The following is a 22,795-nucleotide window of genomic DNA, read 5'->3' on the forward strand; positions in this document are numbered from 1 at the left end:
GCATTTGGCATGCTTGCCTTCATTGATCAGAGCATTGAATATTGGAGTTAGGATGTCATGTTGCGGCTGTACAAGACACAGGTGAGACCACATGTGGAGAGCTGTGTACAATTCTAATCACCCTGCTATAGAAAGGATGTTGTTAACCCAGAAAGGGTGCAGAAGAAATTTACATAGATGTTGCCAGGACTGGACAGTTGGACTTGTAAGGAGAGGCTGGAAAGGTTGAGACTTCTCTTCCTGGAGCGTAGAAAGCTGAAGGGTGACTTGAGGGGTTTATAAAATCATGAGGGTCATGAATAGGGTGAATAGCCAAAGTCTTGCCCCCAAATGTAGGGGAGTCCAATACGATTGGGCTTATCTTTAAGAGGGGAAAGATTTAAAAGGGGCCTGAGGGTGGTGCGGGTATGAAACGGGCTGCCAGTGGAAGTGGTGGAGGCCAGTACAATTACAGCATTTAAAAAGCATTTGAGCAGGTACATGGATAGGGAAGGTTGAAAGAAATTTGGGCCAAATGCAGACAAATGGGACAACTTCACTTTGGGAAATCTGATCAGCATGGACAAATTGGACTGAAGGGTCTGTTTTAGTGCTGTATGACTCTAAGACTCTCCTAAATGTCAGCCGCAGCAGTGCACTTCAAGATAACACCCTGGAATCTTTCCCTTTTTCTTGCAGAAGCTGATGAAGCCTCATTTTAAAACTCATCTGAAAATGGCCACTGTGGCATCGGGAGGGTCAGCTGGATCCTAGGCTCACGGTTCTGTCGCTGGACAATAGCTGGGCTTTCACAAAGGCAGAACTAGGAAGCCAACAAGCTCCGAATGCATCGGTGCTTTGAGAAAGGTAGGCCTGATGAGCGCCAAGTGATGGAGCTCTGAGAATGGGCTGAATCTATACAGAAACATAGTGTACTTTGGAGGTGGTGGGCAGTGAGACAACTTTCTCGGGAGGGAGGAAGGTAAAAAAAAATCCTTGCAAGGAGTTAAATCGGGGGGGGGGGAATGGGTAAGGACTATTGAGGAAAAAGAGTCCAATGGAACTGTGGGTATTCTGAAGACGGTCACTCAGCTGAAATGTTCAATGGAATTTCTCTGTGGCCTCGCTTGTGGTGTATTTGGAGAGAGGGAAGGGTATTTAATTAGTTGAGATGGTGGCACATCTTCTCATCTGCATCAGGTAAGGGGCCTGTGCTTGGACTTCCTGACCCTCTGCCAATCGAAGGCTTTAAGTAGATAGTCAATGATAACATTAGGGCCTCCTCCCACCAGTGCTGCCACTATGTGGCATGAGTGAAAGAGAAATCTATGTGGCTGTGTGACAACCTACCCCTCCCCACCCCCACAGACACACATTCTTCTCTCTGTGACAGCCCCTTTCCTGTATCCCCCTTTCCCTCTATGATTTGTCTATGAACTGGGTTGATCTTTAGTTGGGTGGATTTGACTTGAATTCCAGACAAAGAGATGATTTTGGTGGATGGACATGCAAAGCTGAAGAATAGACAATATTCCTTCATATTTTGCGTTATTCTCTGATGTGTGAAAATAAATTGCTTAAGCCATCTGGCAGATGGCCAACAGTGAAATCTCAAATGAATGCATAAATATTTGCAGGCCATCATTATCAATGGTGATTGTTCGTTCAAAGCATATTGGTGAAGATCTATCTAATCCTTGCTTCTAAGTCCACATGGAAAAACACAGATAATGATTTATGATCAGAAGGTTCTGAGACACTGGTTTCCCTAATAGAGCTCCTTCAAAGATGGCCACACATTTTTTTCATCTTTCAAGCTGCCAGAACATTTTTTATTTCACAGTGTCATTTTATTTGACATTAAGTTCCATAAATCTACAATCCAAACCAATGCTTGATAAACAGTATTGGCCCTTTGGAAAAGGTGCATCCTTGAGTGAGAAATGACACAAACAAGTGGAAGGATGTGAGTCAAAAGGTGAGGAAAGATCTATTACATTCTGCTATTGGTTAAACATCTCTTCTGTAATGATTGCATCTTAAATTGAGCTCATGGAAGCAAGTCATAATTAAGAGGGTTTCAGTAATTGGAGGGGTACAAAAAGTATTTACCTGTGAGATAGTCTGCTGTTAGCTTTGCTGTAAAATCTGTGGAAAACTGCTACCTCTGAAACAGTGAAGTACACAGAAGGTCTTATTTTTGGTAGTCACTCATTGCCTACAATGGGAAGAGGCTTTGAAAGTGACATTTATGCATTTTCCAGATTGTATTATGACATAATTAGTTACATTGGAAGGTAACAATTCAATTATTTTTTTTTTGTCTTCCGAACGTCTGTTGATCCCAAAGGAAGAATTGTGTGCCAGTTACTCTTTGTGGTGCGATCATAAATTTATTTGCCAAACTCTTTATTGGTCAGCGCTTTTACTACAATCACAGTCTCCACTCTAGCATCCTACAAATAGGACAGAGCAACATTCGTCTCAACCACAACTTCTATCTCTGCGCAGAGCTGGCTGGACAGGGAACGTGATTATTACGCTTGTCCTGCCTCTTGTGTCCCTACGTGCACAGTGAGAAATTCAATCAGCAAATTTGGTGTTCATCAAAATCATCTCTGTTGGGTAGGTTTGGGGGGGGGGTGGGAACAGTGAAGATTTTGCTTGAAATATTAGGGCAAGTGCAGTGGCTCAGTGGTTTGCACTTCCCTTACAACATCAGGACCCAGGTTCGATTCAACCCACAGGTGACTGTAGAGTTCCCAGGATTACCCATGGGAAATGCAGGGCTACAGAAATAGGGTAAAGGGATGGGTTTGGGTGGAGTGTCATTGTGGACTTAATGGGCTGAATGGCTTGCTTCCACACTGTAGGGATTCTGCCTTAGTTTGAAATCTGTCTTGGGTAATAGCAAATGGGCTGCCCATTGATTTCATTTCAGAAGGAAATGATGAAGTATTGAAATGGGCTGCCAATTCATTATTACCTGTTTTATGCTGTCACTGTAAACCTGTTTCAGCAGTTGCAACATTATGCCCCACAGATACCATAAAAACAACTGTGTTTTCTGGGACAATGAGGAGGTCTCTCAAGATCTGAATGTGAGTCATATCTGACTTGAGACGTTAACTCTGTTTCTTTCTCCACACTTGCTGCCAGACCTGCTGAGTTTCTCCAGCATTCTCTGCACTTTTGTTGCTTCTTTAGGGTAGAGCAAGAAGACAGGAGGTTTTATTTTTTTCAATGCATCACAAGAAATGCAGGAACACAGTTGGAACACAGATCAGGAAGGGACCCATCAGCTTCTTGAGCCTGTTCCAACAATCCATTAGATCATGGCTAGTCTGTACCTTAACTTCACTTTGCTGGGATTTTCTTTCCTATGTCCCTTACCTATTAGAAGATCTGTTAGTCTTGGATTTAGTAGCTCCAATAGATCCTCAGGATCCACCCATATTTTGGGGAGTGGGTGTCAGGTTTTCAGTAGCCATTCTGCAAAGTTCTTCAATACAATCCTAATGTTAGAACTCAAATTTTAAGATTGTATGCCTTATCTGGATTTACTGGTCTGAGGAAATTGTAATCTACCTTATTAAATCACTTGATCCATTTTGAACGGCCTCCACTTGGTGATCATACTACCCTTTTAACTCAAGGCAACTCACGCGATGTTTACATGACCTGTCCTTAGAATTTTGCTTTTAAGCACTGGAATCATTTTGATAAATCTGTGCTGCATTCCTTCCAAGGCCAATTTGTCCCTCTTGAGGTACAATGCCAATGAACTGAATGCAAAACTCTAAAATTAGTCTGACCCATATGAAGTGGGTGCAATTTTGTCTTAGCTCATAGTGTAGAGTGGGCAACAGTGAATTGGCAGTCTGTTTTATACTCTTCCCTTGACTTCAGTTTATAGCATGTTTACATACAAATTGTAGGTGCTTATGAAAAACCAAATCATTAGAGACATGACCAACATAACTTCGTAAAATGTCAGGATCAGAACAACTTTAGAATTGAGATTCACAATTAGCTAGAGTGATGAAATATAGCAATTACATTTATGGAAATGTATTTAATTTTGAAAAGTGACACCCTCTCATAATCTGTAAATTAAAGTGCCTGACTGTCAGTCCTTATGAACAGCACTGGGCATTAGTCCCAATGGTACTCATAGTTTGTTTTCATCAACCTTAGTCAAAAATTCTTCACTCAATCCAACTGTAGATGGACGTACCCACAGTTTTCCAGATGCCATATTTTGTGGACGTTAATCACAATTTTCCAGAATCTATCCAGTCCGACATGTTTTGATAGACATTGGCCACCAATTCTCAGGAACTACCTGTTTCAATGTGCATTATGCAGGGTCATCGCCGGAATCATTTTAATCAATGGTTTGATGATCATTGGTCATAATCTCTCACAGGCTAATAGGTGGATATTAGCTGCAGTCTCTCTCACTGTTGAGATTTCATTCCAATGCAAACAAAGTATATAAGAAGTTGTACTTTGAGCACTGAAGCTAAAGCTCATCCAAAAGTCTCAGAAAAATATATACATGTGCCAATTGTTCTGTTTTATATACACACACATATATATATATAAATGGGTAATGCATAAGGACTCCTGTGATCTCCTGCATGTATTCTGATTAATACACATCCAATTTTACATGCAAGTAGCTCTTAAACCATTGTCTTAACAATAGGGCATTCATGATTTATAGAATTTGAAATAACATACAATTACCTTTATTTAATCTTCTGCATGCTTGACTTTCATGAATGTATTCAGTGACCAAATCAATTTCTTTTTAAGTTTTGCTTTAGCGGACAGTTCTACATGCTCCAGTTAAATTGTTCAACTCCTGGTTTAAGCAGGTTTCACATTATCTGATCGGCCAAATGAGTATCCAGCAAAGAAAAACATTTCAATCTCTAGAGGCCGCAGTTAGCATTGGGAAAGGATTTGTTACTGACTCGCCTTGGTGGAATACGGTTATATGTGTTATTGGCACTTTCAGGAACTCTAGTAATAGCCAACAGGACTTTGTTGTATATCAGTTATTGTTGATGTAGATCTGTTCAGCATGAAATGAAGACCGAGATTTTGCAATTCATAATTTTGCTTTTCCAACTTCAGTAATTTCTCTGGAAGATGTGATTGTTGGCATGGTGTCATCACTGATTACATAGTTGCAGACAATTCTGATCAAAGGTCTTGGTACAGTAATATTATTTCCAAAGACAATGGGTTGTAGTCTCCCCTTTGTGAATACCTTTACTGGATAGCAGACACAAGGAGAAAACAGGGCCATATCAGCTAATAGGTGCACAGCCACTTTGAAACGAGAGCAGTCCTTTAAGTTCCCAATTTTGTTAACTCTTTAATTAGTTACATATCAGGGATTAAGACACCCTATCCAGTTTCAACTTCCAGAATGTTAGAATGTCTTATATAGCAGAATTTGATTTCGTGATATCAGATTGTATTTGGCTCTGCTTCTATAAAGAAATTGGAAGCTGTTTGATTTGGAAGATAACATTTTTAACCCTGTGGAAAAGGTTACAATGTTGGGATGAAACGAACGTTGCCCCATACTAAAACAGAAATTGCTGGAGAAACTCTGTGGGTCTGGCAGTATCTGTGGAGAGAAAGTAGAGTTCTGAAATTCTGAAGGAGAGTCACCAGACTCAAAACTTTGCTTTCCCTCCACAGATGGTGCCAGACCTGCCGAGTTTCTCTGGCAATTTCTGTTTTTGATTCAGATTTCCAGCATCTGCAGTTCTTTGTTTTATTGAAGGTTATCTCATTTCTGTTTCAACTGTGTATTTGGATCAATACAAACAAGGATTGTGTAGGAACAGGAAGAGGTCATTCAGTTCCTTAAACCTGCTCCACCATTTGTGACTAATCTGTATCTCAACTCTGTTCACACAACTAATTGTCTGCAACTCTCAAAACACTTATACTACAAAAATATACCAATCTTGGTTATGAAAGCTCAAATCGAACCATCAAGAGGTTTTCTGGGAGTATTCTTAACATGGTGGCTCATAGTGTCAAGGACCTGGGTTCAATTCCGGCCTTGGATGACTGTCTGTGTGGAGTTTGCATGTTCTCCCTCTGTCTGTCTTTGTTTCCACTGGATGTTCCAGTTTCCTCCCACGGTCCAAAGATATGCAGGTTAGGTGGCTTGGCCATTTCCCATAATGTCCAAGGATGTGAAAGCTTGATGCATTAGCCATGGGAAATGTGGGAGTTTAGGAATAGGGTGGTGGGTCTGGTTGGGATGCTGTATGGAGATCAATGCAGACTTGATTGATTGCATGGTCTCTTTCTGCACTGTAAGGATTCAATGAAATTTACTGCATATTACGTGAAAGATTCTTCCAATGGCTTTGTTCTTAGATTTTACCATTGTTCTCCTTTTTGCTCTGAAGTAAAATTGATTCATACTGTAATAGTTAGCTTCAAACAATTATTCCTTTTTGCTAAGGAGATGATAAAATGACAGATTATTAATCCCCAGGATGTGGAAAGTGGAGATTCAGTGGTGGCAATAATGGTGAATGTTAAGGGAAGATGGACATATTCTGTCTTGTGCAAATGCTCAGTGTCTTACACTTTTCTTCTACAAATATCACTTGCAAATGACCAGCCCCAATAATTCAGGTCTTGCTACTTGCAGGCGTGAACTACCTTATCATCTGGGGAGTGGTGATTGGGAATGAATGATGTGCATTCATCAGCAACTATCCCATCTCTGAGTTGGTGATAAATAGAAGATCATAGATGAAAGAGGTAAGGATGGTTAGTTCAAGGACACCACCCTGAACAACTCCTGCTATGGGGACCTGGTGCTGAGATCATTAACTCTATGGTCCTTTGAGATAGGCATGATGATAACCAGTGGAGAGCTTTTCCCTGATTCCCGCAGTAATTTTGCTGGGGCTTCCTGATGCCATACTCAAGCATTACCTCAAGGTCAAGGGCAGTAACCTTCACTGCACCTCTGTAAATCAGCTTTTCGCCAATGTCTGGAGCAAGATTATAATGAAGTCTGGTGCCATTATGCATGATGGTGCATCGACCTGGATTATTGGCAAGCTATTCCACCATGAAAGGCATCAAAGTCTCATCACAGACCCGCACTGCATTCTTTCTCTGGGCTGGAGTATGCACATTATATCACAAACTAGATCCATCTTTGGCACTACCAACAGCTGGCGACATAGTCCCTATGTATCCAGCTGACTGGCAGCAAGACTGAGATGCCTCCCTCGGTGGATTCTGTAGACTCCTTCCCAGTGACATCAGACTCAGGGCAGACCAGGGAGGGACATGCTTTGGTTTAAATGGTGTCCATCATGGATGCCCCGTGGCAAGGAAACTACAAGTACTCCTGGGAAGGCAGATTCTTGTCAAAGATTCATTGGGCAGTACAGTCACACCCTGGTTGGTCTGATGGTCAATTGGGGAGTGCCATTAACCAGAGGAATACGTTATTTACCTATGAGGAGATCAACAGAAGCTGACAAGAGAGAATGAAATTGATACCTATTGCAGAGCCTCGTCTTCACAAAATGTTTATAAAGTTACCATAAGCTTTGCTTTCTGGACAGTCTGAATACTAGCGACACTGCCCTGAAAGGCTCCCTTGTATGTGGGACAAAGCTTCCCCTCTCTTGAGGTGATTAAATTACCAGTTTGGATAAAGGCCATTTTAAGGAATTTGATTGTCTGTCCTCCCAATACTGAACACTGATGCAATTGATCGGCACAATGAACGCTGATGAGTTTTGTTGTTTGAATCAAATGCTCCGTCGGCCATGTTGGAGTTGATCAGTTCGACTTCTGATTTCGAGGCTGCTCTTCCACGGTTCAATAGGTCATAGGTCAGAGGGTTTTATGTGTCCACATTGGGCAGAGTCCTACAAATGGTTGTTCTTGGACAGGTAGGCTATCAGTGCCACGGCAACACCCACGTAAATGCCAGTTCCGATGGTGATTGAGAGCACAGCCAAGAACAGCGCACGTCTGGAACTTGAGCTGGCATGGTGGTAGTCTCCCTTTGCCACACCCTTGTTGGTCTAAGGAGGAGTGAATAGAAATAAATGGTTTTAGTCAGTGAGGAATGGCACATTTTTCATTCACGATCAAACACATCTTTAACCAAAGAGATTTTAAACATTTTCAATCAAAACGGTATTGTATCATAACACCTTTAGATATGCTGCTGTTTACAAAGTATTTATATCAAGGAAATCAAACCCTTCACAATGTAATGTACTAACAGTCAGGTATGGAAGATTTCAGTACCTAGTGTTAGCATAAGCTCTGACAGCAGGTTCAAATAAAACAATCACATTACTCAGTGTTAGTTTTTCAATAAGATAGCTTTAGGTTCAACTCCACTGGAGAGATGCCGGCCCAGTACTGAGGGAGTGCTAGGCGGAGGTGGGTACTTCAGATGCTGGGGACTAGAGTCTAGATTAGAGTGGTGCTGGAAAAGCACAGCAGGTCAGGCAGCATCCGAGGAGCAGGAAAATCGACGTTTTGGGCATAAGCCCTTAATCAGGAATGAGGGAGTGCGGATTTGTTGAGAGGCGCTTGTATAAAACAGTGAACCAATGTCCTCTCAGACGGACTTAAAAAAAATCCCCAGGACACTATTTTGAACTAAGCCGTGAGGAAGCTTGAGGATTTTCAACCTTGGAAGACAGTTTCTGAGATTTAGTTGCACAGAGGGATTTAAGATTGCAAATTGTGTGGAAAGGGTGAATTTGAATTAAATCGCAGTGTCAGTTTCAAAATGCCATTAGAAATTATTTTATCATTTCCTAAGTAAAGAAGTGGAGGTGAAACCCCTTGAATCATTTAAAACAGTCGGACCATTCCAGATGGATGGCGTAAGATGGGCCAAATAACCTGTCCTCCTTGGGCTTATAATTGTTGGAATTCAGAAGAATAAGAGATCTTCTAGCAACATGTAAAATTCTGATGGGGCTTTGGTGGTGCGATGTTAGTGTCATGGGCCAGGAGGTCAGAGTTCAAGACCCATCTGATTCCAATTTGTGTACGAACAAATTGACTAAACTAACTCTAAGATACTGAGATTGTTTGAAAATCAAGAGACTGAAAAATTGTTCTCTCTTATGTGGGAATCTAGAATGAGGGGAACAGCTTAAAGATAATGGCTCTTCCATTTAAGATGAAAATAAGGTGCAATTTCTTCCATTAGAATGTGATTGGTCTTTGGAATTCATTCACACACATAAGCATTTCACATATTTAGATATAAATATTCCTTGAATATATGGAATACAGGGCTTACAATCATGTTTCATTAGTGATGTGCAAGCATTGATTGATTATCCGTGACAGATTCAGATGTGCGACAATCTGGAGATGCACTGATCAGTAAAGAAGCTAAAATTTAACTTTGTTTTGCAATTTTTTCCACCTTGAAAATAAATTTCTGCCATCCAGGGAACAAAATTAACAGTCAATATCTGTAGGACTCCACAGTAAAGAAAGCAGCCACTGGGCCCCACAGATCTATACAGGTATTGTTCCATCCTAGCATCTTCAGTGCATAATATTAACAGCCTCTATCCCATTCTCCCTCATGTGGATATCTAGATCCCCCCAAGCAATCCATGTAGCAGCAAGTTTCGCATTTACACCGCTCCCCAGGGTGAAAGTCTTTCTTCTGAAATCCTTATGAGGTATGGTAGTTTGTTTAGTACATTATCTGCTATCTATACTTTATCTTTGGTGCACAAAGATGGGGTTCTTTGAAAGAATGTAGAGGCTACTTGAAAAGGTTAACCAGAGTTTTCAGGAAGGTTGGAAGGTAAGACAACAATTCTTGAAAACAATTCAGCCCTCTCAACTTCACAAATCTCTGGATGGATCTCAAAGAGCCAAGAGAAAACAAAGCCGCTGCATTCAACCTTCCTTCTCTTTACAGGACTCGAGCAAAAGTACATTGTAAACAGCATCAATCTCCTCCTGTGTGATTTATGTGTTGGACCGTATGGGTGCATTGCTGTCTCGGTTGTGAGTTAGGACGTTGTTACTTCCACTGAGGGCATGTTGCACTTCCAGCTTTCCATTGAGAGGCTTCACCAAAGTCTATCCTCCTGGGTGTTTGCACAAAGATATTTTGTGGTATCTTCCCAAGAGTAGGGGTGGGACCTCTTCAGGGCCCCGATTGCTATTTGCCCTTGAACTCAGCACTGAAATAACTCAACAGATGCTAGTATCCTGTCACCAAGTCACCCCTTCTTTATGCATGGAGAGTCCTTGACACTGATCTAGCTCCCTCAGATCCAGCTCTCAGAGTGAACAGAACCTCTGACACTCACGTTGATATCTGTCTGCAAGGATTAACAGGCCCAATTAGGGGACTCATGTTCTATGAAGTCCACCTGGCTGACTTATTACAATCACCACAAACACCACCAGAACAAATGTGGCTGTTATTGTATTGCTGTATTTGGGATCTTGCTGTGTACACATTCCTCAAATTAGAAACACTGCATGCACTTCAAAAGCACTTAATTGGCTGTGAACTGAGATGTATCAAAGTTGTGAAAGGCGCTCTCTTGCTGGAGCCCCTCTCACTTCATTTTTCACCGGGTAAAATTCTGGAGCGACAGATTTTAATTATTCATGTGCACACTCTGCAGCTGCCTTGGATGTAAATAAGTCATATTTACGGCATAAAGAGCATTACAGAAATAGCTGCACAGCAGCAACGTGAAGCTGCAGTGTTTGACCCTTTCCTGGCTGGATGCCATTCCACGTTTTCAGTCTACCTGCTGCCTATCACACTTGGGAGAAAGGGAAAGTCACTGCGCAGACCCTCAAGAAAATCCCTGGAAAAAGGAAGGGGGAAATCAAAGCTGGGAAGCCACCCGATCGCTCTCTCTCAGGAACGTTACAAAGCTGGGTTGAATCACTTTTGCTCTTGACCCTTCTAGAATGATATTTTAAAATAAGGATTTCATTGGAAGTAGTTGTTGAGGAAACCAGTGAGGCCTCTGCAGACTAATTCAGAGGATGGACTTGCTGCAGGGACTAGGCCTTGCATTTCTGTGCATGAGAGATCCAAGGCTGATTTGAAGTGCCTGAAAAATAGCCTAATATTTCCCAAGAATCCCTGAAGCACAGCTAATTGAACCCTGAAATCAGCAGCATTGGGTCTGTTTTATACCTCTTCAAAGGGCACAATGATGCCTGATTTTTATCTGTACACTTCTATAGTAAAGCACCATAAATAAAAAGCATAACAGTGCTACAGCAGGGAATGGATAGATAAAATATACACACAAAATGATGCATAACACATACCAAGTTTTTTTGTGTTGAATAAAATCACTACAGCATTTTTTACGAGACAGTGGAATAACCCACTCCATCATCACTTATACAACAGGCCATTGCACCAGCTGCTTTATTTAATTGACAGGAGGTCATTGCATATGCCAGAAATATTTCACACGCAATTGTTTGGGGGGGGGGGGGGGGGGGGGTGGGCACACAAATAGCTGAAGAAGATTGAACTCAAGCAGCGACTCAGCATAATCCAAGGTTGGTGAGATAGTGTGAAGGGCTCGTTCCTTTATTGCCTCACATTTATCTCTGTCAGGTGTGTGTTCAATTCACTTCCTGCTCCTGTTGGCCAGAATCAAAACTTTAATCATCATTGTTTCCTTTGCAGGCAAAAAGCCATTTTGTGTTCACACAGTCAGCTAAGCCTTGCCATGGTTTGGCGAAGTGTCAAAGGTGTTGGATTCCACTGAGAGTTTTTCTCCCTGCCATCCAGAGAGATTATTGGTCATATTACCCCAAACATGTCTCACTAATTCTCTACAAACCAGCACCTTCCCACCTTGCCTCCATGGCGATGTTCTCAATGATATTCTGCCACTCATCTTGCCCAGAAGAACTAACTGCCAACATCCCTGGCACCCACGCCATCTTTATGCACCTGGACAAGCACTGGCATTCTATAGCTTCTCGGCAGTGGCATCAGTCCTGGACAAGGTAGAGAAGGGGGCAATCAGCATCTCACTTGGTGGGTGGGCACTGGCAGGTCCTTCTACACAGGGTGGTGCTGAAGAGGAAAGGTCCTCTTTACCCTAGATCCAGCAGTGTAGTTAGGACACCAGGTGATCTCAGCCGCTACCCGACAGTGGCAAAAGAAGCTCAATGACCTTCTCCACTCTGCCATCATATTCTCTCTGCTACCTCACCCTGTCTCTGTTACTGTTCCCATCTCCCATCAAGGCTCATACTCTCCCTCTCTCACTGGCACCCACAACTCTAGCTGACCTACTCCAATCCTGACACCATCAATCCTGCACACCCCTGTGCTGCCAACTCTCTCCCCTGGCACAACTCACCAACTTCCATTGGTCTGTATCAACGCAAAACAGCTGTGCCCCCCAACTCTATCTCACTCAGCTCTTCCCTTTCTGTCGTTACAAGTGAAATCAGACCACTATAGGGCAGAAAGGGCCAGGATTGGGGTAGGGGGTGGACTGCCAGACTTTGAGTTCCTAGCACTTTACAACACAAGGATCCTGATCCTGACTGCCCTGAGTCAGTGAGTGAGTGACTGCGCCCAAGCCCAGGGGCCAGGATTGGAGGCTGCCATTGACTTACTGCATTGGGATCCCCTGAATACAGACAGACAGTCTCCCTGAAGACTAACCACCACCACAAGCTCCCTTGCTTTGTGTTAACGCCAAACAACACAGCAAGACACAAGTGATGGGAGCCTAGTAGCTCTGGCGAAGTCAGCAAGTGTGGAAAAGCAAGGCATGTGCCTGTCTCTGAGCACAAAGTGCCCTTGCAGCAGCAGCATCACAGTGCAAATTACTGCTGGGCCCCAGAGGGTATTGAAGACAGCAGTGGTCTGGAGGCTGATCAGGGGATTGTTGGTGAGAGGCTGGCAAGAGCCAATGCTACTGACCATGGATGGACGGTGAGGGGAACGTGTCCCAGAGCCTGTCCTGAGAGACTCGGTATCCAAGGTGAGGACCCAGAAGAGTAAACACCCAACTGGAATTAGCAGGTACTGTGATCCAAGTGAATGGCAGGGCAGGCTTGATGGGCTGAGTGGCCTATTCCACAAACTAATCACCATCCTGACTAAGAACTTTACAACAGATCGTTCACAGTTGTTGAGCCAAAATCCTGCACTGTTACCATAGATGGACTTCATTGATTCAAAATGGCAGCTCACCACCTCCTTCCTAAAGATAATCAGGTATGATCCACAAATTCAGGCCTTTCCAGCAATTCTCACATTCTGTGGAAGAAGAATAACCAATCACAACTTCAAAGATTTCTAACCACTGTACTGACCAATATTCATCACTGATTCCAACATCATTTTGAAAATAAAAATGTCATCATTATCGCCTCGCTTTTCTGGGATCTTGACATTTCTGGCACATTTCCTGCAGTCACTGCACTTTGGAATATTTCAATGTTTTGAAACAGGAGTTCAGTAAAGGTGATAGCGTTACCCACTGATCTATGGCTGAGTGCATGTAGTGAGGCCATCGCTGGGTTCTTGGTACAAGGTAGTCCACAGTCAGGTCATTGAACAGGAACAACCTTTATTAAGTGCAGGTTGCATTATGTATACAGCAGAATGTGAGAGGGGAAATCTCTGGAACCCTACACACTCAGGTCCCAACTACTTATGAGACATCATCGTGACATTTTTCCTTTTGTATTTGCTCAGTTAGTAACGCAAGTAAGTACAGTCTCCATGGTCCCAGATTTTGAAAGGCTTTTAATTACTAGTCTTAGAAAATTCTTCACTTACAAAGACATCCAAAGGGATTTTATGAACATTTTAAAGGAGAGAACAGGTCCCCTTAAAGACCAACAAGGCCATCTAATATGTGAAACAGCAGATGAGTGAGATACAAAATGAGTATTTTGCATCAGTATTTATTGTGGAGAAGAATATTAAATCTAGAAAACTCGGGGAAATAAATAGTGATATCTTGAAAACTGTCCTTATTGCAGAAGAGGAGACATCTTAAAATGCATAAAGGTGAATAAATCCCTGGGACCTGATTGGGTTTATCCCAGAACTTTGTGGGAATCTAGGGGAATGATTGCTGAGCCCCTTGCTGAGATATTTTTATCAATAGCCACAAGTGAGGTGCCTGAAGACTGGAGATTGACAGCACAATGTTAGTCAATCAAGAAAGGTGGTGAGGGAAAGCCAGGGAACTATAGACTAGTGAGGCTGACAGCAGTTGTTGGAGGAGGGTGGGGTTCTGAAGGATAGGATTTACATGTATTTGGAAAGACAAGGACTGATCAGGGAGAGTCAACATAGCTTTGTGCATAAGAAATTGTATCTCACTAACTTGATTGAATTTTTTGAAGAATTGACAAAGAAGATTGATGAAGGCAGAGTGGTATATGTTGTCTATATGGACTTCAGCAAGGTGTTTGACAAGGTTCCACATGATAGATTGGTTAGCAAGGTTATATCACATGGAATCCAGAGGAAACTAGATAATTGGATACAAAATTGGCTTGAAGGTAGGAGACAGAGGGCAGTGGTAGATTATTTTTTGGACTAGAGGCCTCTGATCAGTGATGTGTCACAAGGATCAGTACTGGATCCACTGCTATTCACATTTATTTAAATGATTTGGATATAAACGTAGGTAATGAAGTGAGGAAGTTTGCAGATGACACCAAAGTTGGTGATGTAGTGGACTGTGAAAAAGGTTACCTTAGATTACAAAGGGTGGAGGAGAGGCAAATGAAATTTCATTTAGACAATTGCAAGGTGTTGCATTTGGGTAAGGCAAATCAAGTGCAGGATATAGACAGTTAATGGTGTGGCCCTGGAAGTGTTGCCAAACAAAGGGACCTTGGAGTACAGGTGCATAGCTCCTTGAAAGTGGAGTGGCAGGTAGAGAGGGTGGTGAAGGTGGTGTTTGGCAAGCTTGCCTTTATTGGTCAGTGCATTGAGTATTTGGAATAGTGCCTTGAATTCTTCTCTCCCTGCTATAGGAAAGATGTAGGTAAACTTGAAAGGATTCAGAAAATAAATTACAAGGATATTGTCTGGGTTAGAGGGTTTGAGCTAGAAGGAGAGGTTGGATAGGCTGGGGCTTTTCTCACTGGAGCACTGGAGGCTGATGGGTGACCATATAGAGGTTTATAAAATCATGAAGGGCATGGATAAGGTGAATAGTCAAGGTGTTTTTTCCCCAAGTGGAGGAGTCCATAACTAGAGGGCATGGATTTAAGGAGAGAGGGAAAAGATGGAAAAGGGACCTTTGGGGCAATGTTTTCACTCAGCAGGTGGTGCATGTATGGAACAAGCTGCCAGAGGTAGTGGTGGAGGCTGGTACAATTACAATATTTAAAAGGCATCTGGTTAGTTATATGAATAGGATGGGTTTAGAGGGATATGAGCCAAATGCTAGCAAATGGGACTAGATTTATTTGGGATATCCGGTCGGCCTGGATGAGTTGGATGGAAGGGTCCGTTGCTGTGCTGTATAACTTTACGACTCTCCGACTGTATAAATGAGAAGAATTTGACTCATGATTTATTCTTGTAATATTCCTGACTACATGCAAGTTATTAATATCTGATGGAGGTCTAGTGCTCAATTCTACAATTTTTCAACAAATGGCCATGAAATTGTTCAGTGTATTGCTGATGGTACATTAAAACATGAGGGGTTTCTTAGCAACCAAGTAGGTTTCTAAGCAACAGTCATGTAAAACAATTGAACAGATAATGAAGAAGTACATATTAAAATGTTTGTGAGCTTTTCTCAAGACATTCAATTTGTTTTCCCAATGGGAAACTGAGACCAACCTTGTATTAATTTATTGAACATTTTCAAATTTGGATCAAATTCAATTTCTTACAGTCAGTGAGATAAATGGAGCTGGGTGTTTATCCTGCGAATGCTGAATGTCTCCATATCAAGTGGTATCAGCTACGGTTCAGTGATAGCATCTTGCTTCTGAGGTAAAAGTGGTGGATTCCAGTCCCAGTCTAGAGAACTGGGTCGGCATTCTCGCTCCTGCATCAGGTAGTGCAGTGTTGGGCAATTTCCTGGTTCATCTGCACTCACATTTGGAAGCTATGCTCTGAATCTTTGTTCCAGGGGTGTATGTGGGATGGAGACACACCCACCACCCATGCATATGGATCAAAGGAGCTGCAGATTGGCAATCTCTATGAGTTTGTCTTGCTTGTTTTCTTGAAGCAAGGCTTTTTAGGTCTTACTATTCATATGTCTTCACTCTATGTCATACGTGCTAACCCAAGAGCCCTAGCTATCTCCTTAGCTCCCACGGCAGCTTAGTGCCAATTCATGCCAAATACGCTAACTACTTCTAATGGCTGTCATATATTCCATTCTGACCCAATGCTCCAACTTATCCCCATGGCTCCTATCGCCTCTGTGCCACCTTATTGCCAACTCATGTCACTCCCAGCTGTTCCGTTTTAGATTCTACTGGTACTTAATGCCAATTCACAAATGCACCTAGCACTCTTTGTCTTTACATCCTCCACATCAACCAACTCAGGGTCTACCTTGGGCAGATCTGCGATTAAACAAAATTCTAAATATCTGTTGCAGAGTTTACTATTTTCTAATCAGGGGAAGCTGGTGGTTTAAATGTGATATTACTAGACTAGTAATTCAGCAATCCAGAGCTAAAACTGTAGGAGCACAGATTCAAATTTCAACATGACAGTAAAAGAAATTTATATTGAATCAAATATTTAAAGAAACAGTAAGAGAAAGCTAATAAAGATGGTGGTAACCGTAAAGCTCACTGCTTGTTAAATTCCATCTCGTTCACTGTGAATTAATGCTTTTTAGGGAGGCAACTGGGTCATCTTTACTTAGTCTAGCCTACATGAGATTCCAGACCTAGATTAATGTGACTGATTTGTAACTGTCTCCAAGAGGACTTAGTAAGCCATTCACTTCAAATGCAATAAATACTAACCTGGTGAGCAATCCCATGAAAAAATAAATTTTAAAATCCATTTGAGAAAACCTATTTAAATACCCCATTCCAAACCAATCCCTACAGTACTCAGTCCCTTACCAAAGCAGGCAGAAACCCACATCCTTAAATAACCTCTGAATTGTTAATTAAACTCTGAACTTGTAACTCACCCATTGTGATAATGATAGGTCGTGGAAAGCAAACAAGCATTCATAATGTTGTAATGATCACACTTATGATTTTGTTAATAAGCAGTCAGGACAGCTTTCTTTTCAAGTTTTTTAAAAGACTGGCCCTTTAACTAACTTGACAGTTTTACAAAGCTCACCTGTCCTTCATTTATAATTTCTGTAAAGATTTGTAACTCCCATGTTGCAGGTTAAGACTCTGGCTCTAGCGAAAATTGAGTCTGTCTGAACTTAGCGCTGAGTTAATATGGCCCTGTTAGGTTCAGGAGTTGGATATGTAAGAGTCACGTCATATGTCCTCAGCAAAAACGGGATCTGTCTGTAAATGGATCTGGACATCCCTTCTAGTTTGGAAGATCCCTGGTACCTCCATGAAAACCCAGCCATTAAGCACAAAATCTTAGCTGATGCCCCAATGCAGAACTGAAAACGCTGCCTGGTCAGACATATCACCTTCCAGATAAAATGTTAAACCAAGGCCTATCCTCGCAGAAGGATGTACAAAGTCCATTTGCACCAATCAATAGCAAGAGCAGACTTCCTGGTGTCTTGGCTAAAATTTATCCTTTAAGTTAAAACAAATGATCTGGTACTGACTTCATTTGCTGCTTTTTGGATCATGTTAATGCTCAATTTTCTTGACTTGTTTCCAACATTAAAATGTTGACTCTATTTCAAATGTACTTTGTGGGGTGAAGGAAAATCTATTTGAATCTTTTTTCCTCATTCTTGGGGTGCACCAGTGCTCATCATCCACCGCAAAGGAATTTGCTACCCCGACTTCCTGAGAGAGAACGGAGAGGAGCCTAACATTTTTGGGCTGGACAATATTCACAAAGCAGCAGACTCAACTTCCTTTCCTACTGAACTTTAGTAACCAATCAGATTCTCTTTTCAATAATCTAATGCCATGGTCACTTTTACTGAGACCAGCCTTTCATGGTCAGATTTAAGAATAACATAAAAATAACTTGCATATCATGGTTGGATTTGGTTTATTCCAAGCCACCGCATTATTAAACCTGTCACAGGCCGTAACCCATAATCTTTTTACCCTCAATCTATCCTCTGCTAAAGACCTTTCTAAATATCATTTGAATCCATTTTTATTTCCTTCCTCCATCCTTACACAGGTCTGTTACCCTGATTTGAAAAGGTCTAGCTATTTCCACTTTCCTGTGCTTTTGTCTTCTTATGTGTGAAAAGAATGAACTTGCATTTATATAGCATCCTTCATTATCTCATGACATCCAGAAGTACATTACAGCCAATAAAACATTTCTTGAAGTGGAGTCACTGTTGTATCACACAGCACTGCAAGGCACAGCATGGTCTCAGTCAACAAATGAGAAGATGATTGTACAATGTATTTTACTGATTTGGGCCAGGACTTCCCCCTTCTATGAAATAAAGCCATACATTTTCACATTCATTGGTGGAGACTAGGGGCTTGGTTTAACATCTGATTTGATCCACCTGTAATTATTCAATATTCTCCCAGGACAGAGCTGGACTGGATGGGAAACTGACTCAGAATCCAGAGTACCAGCACTGAGGCACAGGTAATACTGATGGCTTGGAAAAGGGAAGCTGAGAAATGAGAATTTCACTCACCTTCCCCCCCACCCAACCTCCCCGGTGTTAGTCAGCCAACTGGGAGGAGAATGGATAATGTTCAGTTTAGCACTCTATGCCATGAGCACATGAAGGGAAATAGATTTTTGGTGTGAATACAAAACAGATGGCAATCTATTGGACTGATGCCCTAAAGGCAGACTGAGTTAACAGATGGACAGGAATTTTTTTTGCCACTGTTTTTCCATCTCTGCACAAGGTTTTGTGATACCTGGTAATGCCAATGGATCAAAAACTCCACAATGTTACCTAAACAAACTGCCTTCAGGTATAAATGGGTCAAGAAAATTATTCAACACTTTTCATGTGATGGATAGGTCGTGTTAAATCTCAAGGGAAGATGAATTCATGGAGACCTTTCACGGTGTGACAAAAAGGCTAGCTAGACAAGGGAAGGAACTTTGACCTTGAGATTTGGGCAGGTTCCAAAGATAGAGTCATGCAGTCTCAAAGCTTGGACTCCAACTAGTCCATGTTGACCATGTTGCCAAAGTAAACTAGTCCCAACTGTCTGCACTTGGCCCATATGCCTCCAAACCTTTCCTATTCATGAACTTATCCAGATGCCTTTTAAACATTGTAACTGTCTGCATCTATCACTTTCTCTGGCAGTTCATTCCACATATGAACCACTCTCTAAAAACATTGCCCTCATGTCCTTTTTAGAACTTTCTCCTCTCACCTTAAAAATATGCCTCCTAGTTTTAAATGCCCCCACCCTCAGGAGAAGATCCTTGTCATTCACCTTTGCCTATCATCCCTCATGATTTCATAGACTTCAATAAGGTTGCCCTTCAACTTCCTATGCTCCAGTGAAAACACTCCCAGCCTTTCCAGTCTATTTTTAGATCTCAAACCCTCCAACATCCCAGTGCATCTTTTCTGAACTATCAGTTTGATAATATCTTTCCTAAAGCAGGGTGGCCAGAACTGTACACAGCACTCCAGAAATCAGGGCAGGACTTAGAAACACAAACATAGAAGATGGGAGCAGGAGGTGGCCATTCAGCCCTGAGAGCCTGCTTTGCCATTCATCATCATGGCTGATTGTCCAACTCAATAGCCTAACTCAATAGCCCAATCCTGCTTTCTCCCTATTACCTTTGATCCCATTTGCCTGAAGTGAATCTAGCCACCCTTGAATACATTCAATGTTTTGGCATCAACTACTACCTGTGGCAATGAATTTCACAGGTTCTCACCACTCTTTGGGTGAAGAAATGTCTCACCTCCATCTTAAATAGTCCACCCCAAATCCCCTGGTTCTGGACATACCCACCATTGGGAACATCCTTCCTACATCCATCCAGTCTAGTCAAAGAATCATAGTCATAGAGATATACAACATGGAAACAGACTCTTTGGTCCAACTTGTCCATGCCGACCAGATAGCCCAACCCAATCTAGTCCCAGCTGCGAGCACCCAGCCCATATCCCTCCATCCCTTCCTATTCATATATCCATCCAGATGCCTTTTAAATGTTGCAATTGTACCAACCTCCACCACTTCCTCTGGCAGCTCACAGTGGCCCAGTGGTTAGCACTGCTCCCTCACAGCGCCAGGGACCCAGGGTTCAATTCCCACCTCAGGCAACAGTCTGTGTGGAGTCTGCACATTCTCCATGTGTCTGCGTGGGGTTCCTCCGGTGCTCCCGTTTCTTCCCACAGTCCAAAGATGTGCAGGTTAGGTCAATTGGCCATGCTAAATTGCCTGTAGTGTAAGGTGAAGGGGTAAATGTAGGGGAATGGGTCTGGGTGGGTTGCTCTTCGGAGCGTCAGTGTGGACTTGTTGGGCCGAAGGGCCTGTTTCCACACTAAGTAATCATACACGTACCACCCTCTGCATGAAAAAGTTGTCCCTTAGGTCTTTTATATCTTTCCCCTCTCACCCTAAACCTATGCCCTCTAGTTCTGGACACCCCAAACCCAGGGAAGAGACCTTGTCTCTTTATGCTATCCATGCACCTCATGATTTTATAAACCTCTATAAAGGTCACCCCTCAGCCCTGTTAGAATTTTATAAGTCTCTGAGATTCCCTCCTCCTTACTTATTTGAATTCCAGCGAAAACAATCCCAGCCTAGTCAATCTCTCCTCATAAATCAGTCCCGCCATCCCTGGAATCAGCCTGGGAAACCTTTGCTGGACTCCTTGGAATGCAAGAGCATCCTTTCTCAGAAAAGCAGACTAAATCTGCACTCAATATTCTACATATGGCCTCACCAAGACCCTATAGAACTGCAATGATACATCCCTGCTTCTGTACTCGAAACCTCATGCAATGAAGGCCAATATACCATTTGCCTTCTTTCCTGTCTGCTGCAGCTACATGCTCACCTTCACCAACTGGTACACAAGGACACCCAGGTCCCTCTGCATACTACCTGAATGAGAGAGGGGAGTAAGCTGCCTTCTTGTTTTTGCTTCCAAAGTGAATACCTCGCATTTATCCAAAATTATTCTGCATCTGCCATTGATTTGCCCACTCACCCAAACTGTCTAGATCATGCTGAAGCATCTCTGCATCCTTGTCACAGTTCACTCTCCCACCCAACTTGGTATCATCTGCAAACTTTGAGTTGTTACATTTAGTTCCCTCATCCAAATCATTAATATATATTGTGAGTACCTGGGGTCCCAGCACCAAGCCCTGTGGCACCCCACTAGTTACTTCCCTCCAATTTGAAAAGTAATGATAAATGTATAAAGTAAGGTCCTGGGGAATGGTGCTGAACAACAACACGAGTGTACATTCATTGCTCCTTGAAATTGGAGTCTCAGGTAGACAGACTAGTGAAGGCGGTGTTTGGTATGCTTACCTTTCTTGGTCAGAGTACTGAGTACAGGAGTTGGGAGGTCATGTTGCAGCTGTACAGGACATTGGTTAGGCCATTTTTGGAATATTGCGTGCAATTCTGGTCTTCCTGCTACAAAGAAGGATGTTGTGAGGGTTTAGAAAAGATTTACAAGGATGTTGACAGGTTTGCAGGGTTTGAGCTATAGGGAGAGGCTGAATAGGCTGGGGCAGTTTTCCCTGGAGCTTCAGAGATTGAGCGGAGGTTTATAAAATCATGAGGGGCATGGATAGGGTAAATAGACAAGGTCTTTTCTCTGGGGTTGGGGAGTCTAAAACTAGAAGGCATAGGTTTAGGTGAAGGGGGAAAAGATTTAAAAGGGACCTAAGGGACAACTTTTTCACGCAGAGTGTGGTACATTTATGGAATGAGCTGCCAGAGGAAGTGGTACAGACTGGTACAATTACAACATTTAAAAGGTTCTGGATAGGTATACGAATAGAAGCAATTCACAGGGATATGGGCCAAATGATGGCAAATGGAACTAGATTTCTTTCTGATATTGGGTCGGCATGGGCGAGTTGGATCGAAAGGTCTGTTTCCATGCAGTACAGCTCTATGACTCTAAGAGGTCTCACCAACAGTCCTCTTCAACCTCAATATGATGTCCCAACTCCTATACTCAAATGTCTGAGCAATGTAGGCAAGCGTGCTAAACACCTTCTTAATCACCCTGCCTACCTACCTGGGCCACAAATTTCAAAGAATTGTGTGTTTGAACCCCTCAGTCGCTCTCTCTCCCCAAATCTGTGGATGATTATGGGTTGGGAACAGTGATACTGTGTCTAGGAGGTTGCAACCACTGAGACAGAGGGCTTTAGGATCTAGTGGTGTAATAGGGCAGTAAGTCTGAGGAGAGAGATCCGGAGGTCCAATAGTGTAAAAAGCAACCTGGGAGCATGGGATGGTAGTATGTTCCAATATTGTTGGCAAAGGAAGATCTATTATCCTCTTGGGAGAATGGAACTCAGGAGAATGGGACCCAAATTGTTAGTGACACTTATCAAGCTATCAGATTAACAGTACATTGAACATTTTCCTCGTGAGTGGTGGATGTCCATATTTATGTTGCTGCTTTTAAGCATTTAAGGATTTT

General features: G+C 42.4%; 1 protein-coding gene across 3 annotated transcripts in view; it reads right to left on the bottom strand.

The window, feature by feature from the left end:
- Positions 1–1,794: 1,794 nt before the first annotated feature.
- The window catches only part of LOC122553023 (synapse differentiation-inducing gene protein 1-like), a 67,182-nt gene continuing 46,181 nt past the window's right edge, over positions 1,795–22,795 (bottom strand). For all 3 annotated transcript variants that reach the window (XM_043696446.2, XM_087991566.1, XM_087991565.1), the window contains exon 4: positions 1,795–8,075. In XM_043696446.2, the coding sequence (XP_043552381.1) occupies positions 7,917–8,075 (159 nt within the window). In that variant the 3' untranslated portion in view covers positions 1,795–7,916. The remainder of the gene's footprint in view (positions 8,076–22,795) is intronic.

This window comes from Chiloscyllium plagiosum, unplaced genomic scaffold (assembly GCF_037043375.1).
Source record: "Chiloscyllium plagiosum isolate Xiang-an unplaced genomic scaffold, Cpla_swu_hap1 HiC_scaffold_10, whole genome shotgun sequence".
Classification (NCBI taxonomy): domain Eukaryota; kingdom Metazoa; phylum Chordata; class Chondrichthyes; order Orectolobiformes; family Hemiscylliidae; genus Chiloscyllium; species Chiloscyllium plagiosum.